At 39.7% G+C, this 13,319-nt stretch overlaps 2 protein-coding genes across 2 annotated transcripts; both read right to left on the reverse strand.

Moving 5' to 3' along the window:
- Positions 1-634: 634 nt before the first annotated feature.
- On the reverse strand, positions 635-3,386 carry LOC137903474 (gamma-aminobutyric acid receptor-associated protein-like 2). Its single transcript, XM_068747658.1, has 4 exons — positions 3,187-3,386; positions 1,978-2,033; positions 1,735-1,907; positions 635-1,023 (listed from the first exon to the last, which is right to left on the reverse strand). The coding sequence occupies exons 1-4, from the start codon at positions 3,218-3,220 to the stop codon at positions 933-935; spliced, it is 354 nt and encodes a 117-aa protein (XP_068603759.1). The 5' UTR covers positions 3,221-3,386; the 3' UTR covers positions 635-932.
- Positions 3,387-3,587: 201 nt separating this feature from the next.
- nqo1 (NAD(P)H dehydrogenase, quinone 1) lies at positions 3,588-8,617 on the reverse strand. The gene is made up of 5 exons (XM_068738632.1): positions 8,557-8,617; positions 8,048-8,178; positions 7,417-7,530; positions 6,461-6,562; positions 3,588-4,878 (listed from the first exon to the last, which is right to left on the reverse strand). The coding sequence occupies exons 1-5, from the start codon at positions 8,615-8,617 to the stop codon at positions 4,558-4,560; spliced, it is 729 nt and encodes a 242-aa protein (XP_068594733.1). The 3' UTR covers positions 3,588-4,557.
- Positions 8,618-13,319: the final 4,702 nt, after the last annotated feature.

Here is a 13,319-nt window from a genome sequence, read left to right on the forward strand (position 1 = left end):
AGTGTGGACAGTGAACTACACTTTAAGCAGCTGTTCCTGATCTGGATTAAATGCTTTAATGTTTGATATTTCACTACATTCCATGCAATGCAATGTACTTAACCTTTAAAGTCAGAAATACTATTATCTAGTAACGTTTTAGTGCAACTATTGTACATATATTTCATTTAGAAAGGGACATGATCAAACTGTGCTTTTCCTGGAGTTGGTAGAAGAGAATCATTTGTAGACGTCGCTTCAGCTGCACCCGGCGGCGGTGCTACCAGTCCAACATCTAGAGTGGAAAAGGGCTGAACAAGAAGTCTCTGTCTCCATCAAGCATCGGCCATTTTATGGACTGATAAACTAGAATCCAAGGTAACACGGATCTGCTGTTGACATCTGTGATCGTATTTATTCAGGAAACTCATTGTCGGTCAAACCGACATTCTCACCAACGAGCTGTCATCTCATCTCCAGAGCTGCTTAGGTTCACTTTTACATGTGCATGATATTGGTTTTATGTTTCATAAACATGTTAACGTACAGTTAAAGTTTCTGATGTAGCTTTCGGAAAAAAAAAATCCCATGTTAGCACAAGACTTAATTTTGTTAAAATATATACACATATATATATTAAAAAACAACAACCAGGTTTAATTTTAATATTTTTATTGGTTAGGTCATCGTAACTCAATTCAAGTAATTAAAACCTTTTAAATATTAAAGGAAAAGATAAATGCACAACTAAAAGAAAAATTCATTCACACATATAATTTGAAACATGATGAAAAACAAATCGAGGCTCTTCATTCAACTTAAGCAAACACACCAGTGCAGTAATTTAAGTTTCTTCAGACAGTCCAAATGTCATGTCACTGAATATCTCTGGGGTTTCCCAAGGTTTCTTCAGGGGTGGCGGTTACATGTAGGGGGTTTCATGGCTCCGCCTTTTAAAAACCAAATGTGTTCTCCCCGCTGTAAGCCACGTATAAAAAGCCATCCTCATCCTTCTCGTGCTCGTACAGATGCCCCATCGTGATGCTGAAACATGACACCTAGTGTTAATAAAGATTTGAATAGTCTCCTCACATATTTGGAGACATGATTAAAGTAAAATATAAGACTGAAAGTACTCAATAATGACAGCAGAGTAGTCACGTAATCCAGAACTCTCCAATGGTTCAACCAGAAAACAACACAATCAAGTTCTGAATTCAACAATAGTTGTTCTTGTTCTTCAACCCTGCAGGATTTCACGGTTTTTAGATTTATGATCAATCATATCAAAAGTTTATTGGTTAAACGTTTGATTTAATTCATTATTTTTGTTAATATCTTCAAATAGAAGCATAGAAAAGGTTGGGAGCCCCCGCTTTAAAATTTAGAATAACAGCACTCGTACACTGACCCATAACCCCCCCAACCCAAAATAAATGACATTCCAGTGCCTTGCTCAAGGGCACCTCGGGAGTGCCCTGGAGGTAGACTGGCCCCTCCCCTGCCACCTGTCTGGGGAGGGGCAGACTTGACGCAGTGACCCTCCGGCTCCCAACCTACTGGGCCCGTAAGCTTCGCCCCATGTGAGAATGCAGAAGCAGATTGCTTTATGGTTTCCTGAGTCCCTCCAGCGTGAATGAATGAATGAATATATTTATTAGATAGAATGTTAGAGTACCAGTACAGTCACACAGTAGCATGTATTACAGTACAAATAAAGTCAAACATCCTGTCTAAGAGGATGGCGCTTGTTACCTGGTCTGAGGCACCATCTTGTCCACAAAGAGGTAGAGGGCCTTCTCCGTGGGCAGCTGGATGCGTTTCCTGATGATCCATATGAACTGGCCTACTGTGATGTCAGAGGGGGCCAGGTACTTCCTCTTGTCGATGTCCCCTACCTGTGATCCCGATACCTTTTCCACTATCAACTACAGACATTGCAAACACGATTAAAGATATATAGACCCCCCCCTAAATGCACTATTGTATCACACTCACCGGGACCCTGTCGGGGTACTTGTTGCGGATCTTGGCTGATTCTATGCGTCGATGTTCTGGTGGGAAAAAAGGGAACGCTCACGTTAACGTTGAAAACGTTTTCCGTGAGAGCAGAACTACGTGCTTCTTAAGTGAGGATTCACACTCGCAGCAGCCATTCATAAATGTCAGAAATTAATTGGATGGAACTTCTCAAAAATGGGGATTTGCTGCTTTTCTGATTTAATTTGTGACTGTAAAATGACTATCACAGATTTCTGTTCTTTTAAATTCAACTGAAGTTCTGGAATAATTCTGAAAATATTTTCCCAATTTGTTATTTTATTGCTAAACAACTAATAGATTGAGTTGAAAAAGAGTTAACAGATTACTTCACAAATACAATAATAGTTGCCAGTCTTGTAGTGAGAGGAAGCAGAGGGGTTTATGGGTAATGAAGTCTGAACGGCAACAATAACGTTGAGGCGAGGTGAAGCTGTCATGTTCTTATTTCCTTTAAAGGTTTAAAGTTTAAAAGTACCCCATCTTTCACGATTTTCTACCAAAAACATGTCCGCATTGCGTATTCATATATAAAGTTCCGAACCCATAATTTCAGAATGATGATTTACACCAATTTAAACTTAAATTGTCAAACTACTCAATCTTTTGGTAACTTTTAATTTGTGTCCTTTTAAAGTAATAACTGTGTCAAAATAAGAGTTCTCAGCCATGGATTCAATAATAAATCATTAAATTATTGCAAGTTGGGCTGGAAAAACACGACGCAGGCCTAAAACAATTTTAGGCCTCTGACAAGAACACAAACATTAACTACGCAACGCCGGCTTCAATACACGGTGTAACTACAGCTGAATTATGCAGGCGCTAACGGAGGATTCTCCATGAACCTGAACCCAGGGCAGGAGAAAGATAACGATTCACCATCCCAAACCATGCCATTTATTTAGTGAAGAGCGGAATTGACTTTTATTTTAGATGCCATAAATATTTAAAACAGTATTTCATGTTGACACGAACGAAAAACCAAAGATCCACGTCTAAAGACAAAAGCCTGAATGGCAGGCCGGCCGTTCTCCAAACTACTTCAGAGAGATATCTACATGGTGTAAAACACTCTCTCCCCTCTGTACTAAAAAATACTAGACGTGAGAACTGAATCTGCGTAGACTATACTCCATTAAAATAACACCTGCCTCCCCCCCTTACCCAAGGAGTGATCCTCTTTGAACATCCATATCATGTTTGCAGGTTCCGGGTTCGCTTCGCTTGCTGTGGCAGGTTCTAAGCGCGACTCTGGGCTAGTTTAGAGATAAAATGTCTGTCTTTAGCGTGGCCTCTGGGCTGTTGCACTCAGAGTACAGGAGGAACGACAGCAGCTCTGAAAACCTCAGCAAAACAACACACGCTATCCTCTTCCGCAGCCTTCCGAGCCCCGCCCCCATTGGTGGCGTCGCTCTGGACGGTTCCATTCTATCGCAGAGAAGAGGGGGGTGGGGATGAAAAGGCAAATAAATTGACGCTTTCACGCTTTGATTTACACCACGAAAAGTTTTCTTAATTTAATGCTTCACGAATAATTACGTTTTTTTTCAAGGTAATATGTTCATTGTTTTACAATCAAGAGTAAACATGTGTATTACACAGAGCAATCTTTGTACCGCGTCCCTTTCAGTTAGTCACTGCCATGAGGAAAACAAAGATGTTAGCATGAAGATAACAGCAGCTGACGATGATATGTAAATATATTACAAGTTCAAGTACGTGGCATAGCGCCAATTCTTTGGAATATATGCCATGGAGAATGTGATCAACGTCATCTAAATATCAACTTTCCATGAAAACGCAAAAAAAAAAAAGATTTATATAATCTTTCAAATTAAAATATAGCATTATGTCATGTATCAGCAGACGGAATAAAATCGGTCATTACAGCAAAGGCTCTGGAATGTTGCCTGACCAACACTCAAAACAAGAAAGTTTACTCTGATGTATTACAATAAAACACAACATCGTCTCTTACCTGTGATAATGTAACCATAATCAAGCAATATTTGTCTCTGTCTTGTCCTCAGAATTTCTGTTCTTAAATGTTATGAAGAAGAACAGCAAAAATTCAATTTCTGCATGAAAAGGACAAAGTCAGCAGGGCACAATATGAGTATAATATTTTAACATAAAATGAAGATTTAGCGAGTCCCTCGTAGGGATTCTGTAATGTTTATTGGTGGTCCAGCAGTTTTAAAATATGACTTGTTATATCTATATTTAACACAACAGTGTATTAAATGAATAAAAGACAGATACACTTCAATCACCAAAAAGAAAAGCAAAAATAAACAATATGGAAACAAAGGTGAAGGACCAGCATGTTTGTAATTTTACATACATTGCTGGTGTTTCACAAGCAAATGAGACGAGTCAAACTGTAGCTCTGAGTATGATGCTTTACAACTAGTCAAGGAACACTTTTTATATGATAAATATTTCATCAGTAATCATAAAGCACATATTTGAAAATTACGAAAATGAGCAAAATGTAAATGAATATGTTGAAAACAAAGAAGATTTTCTTTGTGTCTAGTTACTTTCGCACTCAGGCAGTGCTTTCAGCTGGTTGTCCGGCGGCAGCGGTTTGCCCAGGTGATGTCCCGTGGTGAGGCCGTACATCTCTGACTTCTGCTTCTCCTTTAACTTAGGCCACATTGTGAACCCACCCTTAAAGCTGAGGTCAAAGAACTCACTGGGGGCAAAGGTTAAAGACTTTTCTGACATTAGTCCTCTAAGTCGGGCTCGCCACCCTTCTAGCATTGCAGTGCGCACTTCAACGGGACAGTAAATAGGACTCCAGAATATATGAGGAGCAAGAACTTGAAATCCACAGAAGTGCAGAGTGCCATTCTGGAAGACAAAATAAAAACATAATAAATAAAAAACACAGAATCGCCAAGAATCTTTAAGGATTATTTTATGGTAGGTTTAGGGCAGACATGGCAAACCACGGCCCGCGGGCCGTATACGGCCCGTTATGCTTTTCAATACGGCCCGCCGAACTTGTCCAATTACCAAAAAATTCAAAATCATAACTTTCATTTTGTCCCTGCAATACCCGTGTTTCACCATCAGATGGCGCACTGACAACCGCGGTGGCGTGTAGCGAATTACTCATTGCATTAGTTTCTTTTTCCCCATTGCTCTCTGACCCCGTCTGTAGAAATGAGCGGATCAAAGAAAAGCAAAGTAGACGGTGAGGGCCGAGTGTTTAATAAAGAGCGCACAACAAGATTTCTTTTCACCGAAATCCGATCTACGGCTGCATGTCTGATATGCCAAGAAGCCGTTGCGGGTTTTAAAGAATATAATATTAGCCGTCACTTTGCCACAAAGCATGCAAACTACGCCAGCAAGCAATCAATGCAAGAACGGGAGTTCTGCCGTCGCTTCTCTGATTTAAAGAAAATTGACGCATCACTTCAGCTGGTGTCCCGTCCCGTCACAAGACCCTGAAACCGCACCGCAGGAGCTGCAGTTGGAACTGATCGATCGATAAGTTCAAGTCTCTTAACCTGAATGACTTTCATGCCTCACTTAACGAAGCAACGTTTCCAAACCTCCGGAGGACGGCACAGAATATGCTGTTGTTTGGCTCGACCTACGTGTGTGAGCAGACGTCCAGCGTCATGATCAATAAATCCCGTTCTTTTAATGAAGTGCGCATTTACGCACAGCAGTGGAACAACAATGAGTGCAGCAGAAATGATTGAGATTTAGTATTTCGTGTTTTGATATGTTTTGAATGTTGAAAGTGATCATCTTTTTTCAATAAATGTTGATTTATTTACGTGTTCAAGTAAAATTTATTAAAAACAGATGCAATCACCAGGTTTGACAGATCACAATGTCATTGCTATTTTAATCTATTTACATTTCTCCTCACACCGTTGTGCCAAAATATGTGTAAATGCTGCATCTTGCATATTCATTGTGACAAATGTACTACCTGGATAAAGGCTATTTTGCACATTTGAAAGACGCAGTTCTTCGTACACACTGTTAGTAAATCTGGTTGTACATTTATCTGTGTGTTTACTGTGCTATGAGGTTTGCACACTACACGCAGCGCTTTAGTATATCTGGGCCAAACACTCATCCAAATGCTCCTGGCCCGGCCCCTCGGTCAAAATTTCAAACCCAATGTGGCCCGCACGTCAAAAAGTTTGCCCACCCCTGGTTTAGGGGTTTTCTTTTATTAATTGACAGATGCAAATATGGAAATATAAAATATAAAATTGAACAAATTGAGCAACAACTGTTCATAAGAAAGCTGTTGAATTTCCAAAGAACGTTGAAATGCAAGAAAATTCCCAAGTGCAGAGGGGAGTGGCATGTATGCAGCATCGATGACAGTGATTTGTGTTTGTACTGTGTGGGGGGGGGTTATGGTTCATACAGTTTGCATGCAGCACACATCTGTGTCGCTCACCTGCAGAGGCCACAGCGCGACGTTGATGTCTCCATTGATGCCATCAGGACGGTACATCGACTGCGTTGCTCCGGTGGAGAAGGACAACATTGCTTTCTTGTCCTTGAAGAACACAAACACAAAAACAAACTTGTCAAGATGAAAGACTTCAGCTTTGCAGGTGGAAAGTTAAGCTCTCCATTTAAGCCTGACGTGTCGACAGCTTCATGGAGTTTTTTTTTTGTTGTTGTTGCTATTGATGATGTTAAAAAAATGTATGCGCTCTAGCCAATAAAGCCTCGACACGCACCAGATACTGACTGTCTGAGATTATTTAGCTACCTGCTATTTAAGAAGCTAAAACCATATGAGAAATGTGATTATGTCTGAAACCTGAGGATGAAACCGGTACTACACAAAATACTTGAAATATTACAACTTCAATGACTGTGTTGTTAACAACTAACTGTAAAATTAATGTCAAACTATATAAGCAAGTCGAGTTGACCTGAGTACAACCTACACCGTCCATTTGCCTGTTCTCTCTATCTTTAATTCAATCAAAAAATGTGCAGATCTTCCATCAGTTTCATCAATTCAGGTTGTATAAAACATTTCTACAGTTAAATGTTTAAACATTTAAATGTATTTATTTTTATTTATTACTTTTGCTAATACCTTTAAACAATTTGCTGAATAAATAAATACATTTGTTGTTCAAATTTATTATAAATTGCATTCTTCATCTCCATATTATGAGATATTACTTTTGTAGGTGGTGCCAGAACATATAAAATAAAATTCCCAGGGTGCGAGGCAAAGTAAAAAGTTTGGGAATCCCTGATTTAAAATGTTGAGATTAGGACAAATAGACTTGCTTTGGCTTCATCATCATCTACATTGCTTAATTATTTTCAGTTTGTACCATCTTTGTCAGTCAAAGAAGTCTCGGTATATCGTTCCTGTGAGACGCTGACCTTAAAGACGCCGTTATCGTAAAACTTCTGCGGGGAGAAAGCGAAGCCTTGCGTCAGCACTCTGTCGATCCAGCCCTTCAGGATGGCAGGCACACTGAACCAGTACAACGGGAACTGCAAGAAGAGACGCAACATCTCCAATATGTTTTTATACATCATAGATTATTTTCTGTCAGTAGTGTATATTTCATGATCCACTTCATTCCATTCTGATGGAAACATTTGTACCACTTGTACAACGTAATCCGAGTCTCCGGAATCCCTGGATTCTGAGATTTTTACATCTTGACTGCAGCCACACTTCCTGAGTCAGGAAGCTGCTATCTCAGGCCTTGTGGAGACTTCAATTGTGTTTTGGCTGAATTATATTATTGTCAGGTCATGACATATATTTTTAAACTCATCTATTTAAAGTACTTACACTTATTTTATATCACAATTTATAGTACAATCTCACCTTTGTGCACAATTTAAGTTACAAATAATTAATAAAAACATTTTTTTTTTAAATAATGCGATTCAAGTCTTTTAATTGCATTGAAATCTCTTACATACAGCAACGATTATTTGGAGACACTCATCATTTCCTCAACATTAAACAACATCAAACAGACGATTTGCGACCTCTGACCTGGAAGATGATGAGCTCAGCCTTCTCTACTTTGTGCTGTTCGGCTACGATGTCGTCACTGAGGCGTCCCTCCATCCAGGCGTGCATGGCCTCATCTCCATACTGGAATATGTCCGGATTCATCATTTCACCTAGACACGACACTCTGTGAGCGCTAAAAAGGTGACCCTGGTGATCGTTGTGTTTTTGTCTAGGCAGTCGTCCAGTAAGAAGTCGTTACAGCTCATTCACCAAAAGGAACAGCTCGTCTAAAAACAAAAGTCTGGACTGAACCGCCACTGCACCACGAACTGCACGTTTCAATCTGTACATTTAGTCTTTCATACTACATCCACTGTATAATTTTATATACTGTAAAATCGTCTAATCTATATATTCACAATTATTATTTAATTACTGCTAAAAGCACTTATGGTAAGATGCATAATATATTTAATTGCTTGTACTTGTGACATGCTTAATGACAATAAATTGAATATTATATTATAATAGAGAGATGGTGAGGTCACCGATGATGTCGTCCTGTGTGGCGGCAGCTTTAAAGGTCATGGCGTACAGGTCAGACACCATGACCTTGTAACCCTGCTCCTCCAGCTCCTTCACTGCCACGTCACGCGCTGCTCCATTGAACGAAGCTGGACACTGGTGGGCATAAACGATCAGAGCTGTCTTTTGTTTGTCTGTCTCACACACACACACACACAGAGGGAAACAGAGTTTTAATTATTATTTAATTAGCCAAGTGGAAACATGTTTCCTAAGCCACTTTGTGTGAATTAGATATAAATAATAAAATTTCTGTTTACAAATGAACAGCGTTGCTAAGCGCCCTTCAAGTTCTACTTTCTGGTTTGCACTTAGTTCCAACAGAACAAACAGAACTCTAACATCAGCATGCTAACATAATGGCATTGACGATGCTAACGGCATGAAGACAATAAGTCGTTATCCTCTGATGAAATATGAACGGGTGGAACTCCAACGAATACGAAAGTAGTTAAATACGATGATCTCTTGTTGGCCTCTTTATAATAATAATGCATTTTATTTTATAGCGCTTTTCTGGGAACTCAAAGACGCTTATCCACAAACATCTAGTTCGTCCTTTCTCAACCCTGCATGAGAATCCGTCTGGTAGTTTATGCAATCTGAAGGATTTTTCCAATCACCAACAAAGATCTAATGGATTGTATAGATTATTCCTTGCCGTGAATCCATACCACACCTTTCTGCTAACAGACAGACAAACCAAAGGTTTGTTTTTGTTATGCAAAGAGAACAGATGATTATTCTCTCAACCATTTTAAAATCATTTAAAATCATTTAAAATGTTTTTTAGAATTGATTCTATTCCTATTCTAATATTGATTCTCCCTGTTTGGTTTGCTACCGTTTGCGCTTCTGTCTGACCTTTGGATTGTCCCCAGAGAGTTGCAGAGAAATTTCAGCTTTGTAGTAAGTTATAACAGTAAACTATGAAAAGGCAGACTGCTTTACTTTAATACCTCCTTCCCTATAAAGACTTGATAAATATCTGTGTACAACATATTGCAATGTGACATTTATATGTATATATTATTTTAATTATTAGGAGTCCAGACGGCGTAACACAGTCACTCATAAGAATACATCTGTTTGAAAACCAAAAATCAGTCTTACCCATCCTGCGTGCTGGAGGATCTGCTGTGCTCTCTCTGGGAGTGTCGTCTCCACACCACGGGAATTAACAGATCAATGTCGAGCTGCAGGAGCGGTTGAGTAACATATTTGTGAAGGGAGGAGGCGCGCTTTGTGTGCTTGTGTGTGTGTAAGATGTATTTTCATTTGGCCTTGAGTAATTTTTAAGGGATAATGGGAGAGGGTCATGTGGCTTAATAAACTATTTAAGACAACTTAATTTCACCTCTTCAGCAAATAAAGATCGAATGAAGCGGATAAAGATCATGCTGTACAAAACGGTGTGATGAGTGAATATAGGTTGGAATGTTGCAGGTATGTTATCTGAACACTTTCTGCCACCTGCTCGTCAACTGGCTGATCCGAGGTCAGATTTGTAGAATCGCTCAGGCTACTAGTAGATTTCCTGTTACTGGCTCTCATTATTATTTCCTTTGAAGAACATAGGCTTTATTCAAAGTGCCTCAAAAATGGACTATCTGTAGCCCAAATTTCTGTTTGATTGCACCATAAGTAACACAGTATTTAATGAAAATAACTAAATACCAGTGGAAATATTCTGGCAGCCTGGACATTGTGCAAAGAATGTTTAATTAACCCAGAAAAACATTTTAGATTAACTACAAAGTGCCAGATTTTTTTTGATGACAATTAAATGTCAAATGTAGAAGAACATTAATAGATGTCTAATTTAAAAAATAATTAAGTGTTGACTATACTTACAAAGACAGGAACATTCCACCAAGGAGGCCGTTTCCCCCTTATCCTTTTCCTTTGCTGGGCTGTTTGATTATTTGCAATTTATAAAATGCATGAGATAAGATTTCCACTAAAGTTTCTATAAGGATGAATAATAGCCCTCAAAAGCCCCCTCTAAAGCCCAAAAGCCCTTTTGGAGCAGAACTGGATAATGGCGTCAATAAAAAAAATAGTTTTACACTGTCTTTAACATGGCACAATATATTAACATCTTAAATTAATGTTCTAATTATGCAAAAACAGATCCAATTTTTCACAAAACCTTCTGGAATGTGCACGTGCAGGATTGTTTGGTCTTGATTGAAGTATGTGCTGTTTTACTAACTGATGAAATATGACCATAATTAGTTTCTATCGCTTTCCACAAGATTATCGTCAGTCATACTCTCTAGTTTGGAGTCTGTATTTTTAACTATCCCAATATTGTTATGTATGAGAATATACTTTTATATAAAATAACATCAAAAATAATTAAATACAATATTAAAGGCAGGGAAATTGTACTTCTTTAATTGCAGTGATGCCCTGCGATGGACTGGCGGCTTGTCCAGGGTGTACCCCGCCTCTCGCCCACTGACTGCTGGGATTGGCTCCAGCTTGGTCCGCGACCAGTTGACAGAATAAGCGTTTGGGAAATGAATGAATGAATGAATGATTGCAGTGAGCCCTGCAGTAGACAGCGCCCCCTGTTGTCCATAAAGTCTTCTGCACCACAATTTTATTGGTATCGTTACTTGTCGATGATTTTCAATGGAAACAAGACCACAAGGGCTTTTTTGAAATGCTCCTCAGGCAGGATGTTTTACTGTACTTGTACTGTAATACATGCTATTGTTTGACTGTACTTGTACTCTAACATTCTATCCAATAAATATATTCCTCATCATCATCAGAGGCAGCACGGTGGCGCAGTGGTAGGCGCTGTCGTCACGGCAAGAAGGTTACAGGTTCAAACCCGACACGAGGCCTTTCTGTGAGGAGTTTGCATGTTCTACCCGTGTCTGCGTGGGTTCTCTCCAGGTTCTCCGGTTTTCCCAAATCAGGTGAATTAGGTGCGTGTGTGTGTGTTCAGGAGGAAATGTCCGCGGAGGGTCAACTCGGTTGTTCAGAACTGCAGAAGAATCTGGGATTAAAGCTGAAAAGTCTTCAACAAACCTTAAGCAAGTCCAGTTGGTTCTTTTTTTTTTTTGCTCTTCTTGTCTTGTGTTCGGGGCTGACCTTCCTTTTGACTCTTGAATCAAGAATCGTCTTGCTTTGTGACTCAAATCTCTTTCATCCTCATCACAAATTTGTTTGTGAAATAAATGCCTGGGATTAATTCACATTTATATCAGGAAGCTTTCAAAACCCTGGATAATTTTTCTTGCTCCAAGAAATCTTACCAGATTTATTTTTCATCGTCTGCCCCTCCTAAAGCAATGAATTACTGTTCCTGCATTTTAAACCATTTTTGCAGCGTTGACAACTTAAAGAAGGATATCGCTTATTAAACTTCCAGATGGAATTTTCTTTGCTGGGCTCACTATGACTGTTACCAAGCAACATTTAAGAGGTTTCACTGAACAGTGAAAGTGTTGCATCATTAGTTCTGCGCTCAGCTGATCAGGAAACGGTCATAGCTCCTCTTACTATTTGTGTTTAAAAATAGATTCATGAACTGGGTGGCTGGGAGGCAGCCTGAGACAGACGTTCCACCTGGTTATGTAATAAAAGAGAGGGCCGCAGGTTGAGCCATTAAACGAAAGAGCAATAGGTAGCTCCGTGGGGGAACTCATTCTGAGTGTCTAAAGACAGGTTATAAACATTTATACTGACGTAAACTACTCCTATATTGGCATGGACGATGTTGAGGAATGTCTGAAGGGAACGTCCATCGACTTTAAAGCGCTGACATTCTGATCTATCCTCCATTCCTGTGCTCAGTCGAGTGGATATGATGTTTTGTATGCACATCATTGCATATTAAGTAGAAGATGACCTCCAATAAAAGTCACCTTTAAATCATCTTTACGTAGAAATTAAAAATAAATCTGGTATATTCTACAACTACCTCGTAATTTATGTGCAGAGATCAGAGAAGCCAGCATGCATAGCTTGTGAGACAAGAAAAGATCACAGATGGACACACGTCCCCCTCGCCATGTTCATGTCGGCGCGGTGTGAAAAGCATTTAGCGTGCACGGTGGAATGTAAGTCTCCGGAAACATTTACTGCATTTAGTTTCACTTCTACCAGGGAGGTCATGTATTCATACAAGCGTGGTATTCGAATGGATTATTTATGAATGGGATTGTGTGCAACCTGCCGGGATGATTTCAGCGGTGACACAGATGCAGGACTTTTTTCCCCACCAAACATTAATCACGAAGGAAAGTTTGCAATTGCTCCATCCTCCAAGGCGAAGAATGAACTCTGGATCCAGACGATGGCCGCCGGGGCGTAACCTTGCTCCTCAGAACTTTGTAAGTCAAAAACATCAAAATCAGCGTCGATAAGATCCACCATAGCCTCAGCAGCAACTCCAGGCAGCTCCGACCGGAGAGCTGCCGTCATCCCAGGGGAGCCCACGAGGAGATCAATGTGTATTGGGAGGGACACACATTGATTATTGGCGTTTACATGGACAAAATTTCTTTATTCCGATCAGAGTTCAGAGTAAAATTGTGATCCGATGCGCCGTGTTCATGGACCCTAAAAATCCGATCCGATTAGGATTTGCGTGTTCATGCATCACACTTTTGATCGGAACAGAATATTCTGACATGCGCAGTTTGACCAAAAGCACCGGAAATGGTAGAAGAAGAAGCGTAGCGTAGCAACTTCCGCTGTAAACAAA

Source organism: Brachionichthys hirsutus, chromosome 1, assembly GCF_040956055.1.
Source record: "Brachionichthys hirsutus isolate HB-005 chromosome 1, CSIRO-AGI_Bhir_v1, whole genome shotgun sequence".
NCBI lineage: Eukaryota > Metazoa > Chordata > Actinopteri > Lophiiformes > Brachionichthyidae > Brachionichthys > Brachionichthys hirsutus.

Excerpts from the sequence above, each read along its gene's own strand:
- nqo1 (XM_068738632.1), bottom strand. The coding sequence starts at position 8,617 with ATGGTGTCTGACCTGTACGCCATGACCTTTAAAGCTGCCGCCACACAG. Across the intron at positions 6,563-7,416 it reads ACGATAACGGCGTCTTTAAG|GACAAGAAAGCAATGTTGTC; the intron begins GTCAGCGTCTCA and ends GTGTTCTTCAAG. Across the intron at positions 4,879-6,460 it reads TCGCGCTGTGGCCTCTGCAG|AATGGCACTCTGCACTTCTG; the intron begins GTGAGCGACACA and ends TTTGTCTTCCAG.
- LOC137903474 (XM_068747658.1), bottom strand. The coding sequence starts at position 3,220 with ATGATATGGATGTTCAAAGAGGATCACTCCTTGG. Across the intron at positions 2,034-3,186 it reads CAAAGAGGATCACTCCTTGG|AACATCGACGCATAGAATCA; the intron begins GTAAGGGGGGGA and ends TTTTCCCACCAG. Across the intron at positions 1,024-1,734 it reads AAGATGGTGCCTCAGACCAG|CATCACGATGGGGCATCTGT; the intron begins GTAACAAGCGCC and ends GTCATGTTTCAG.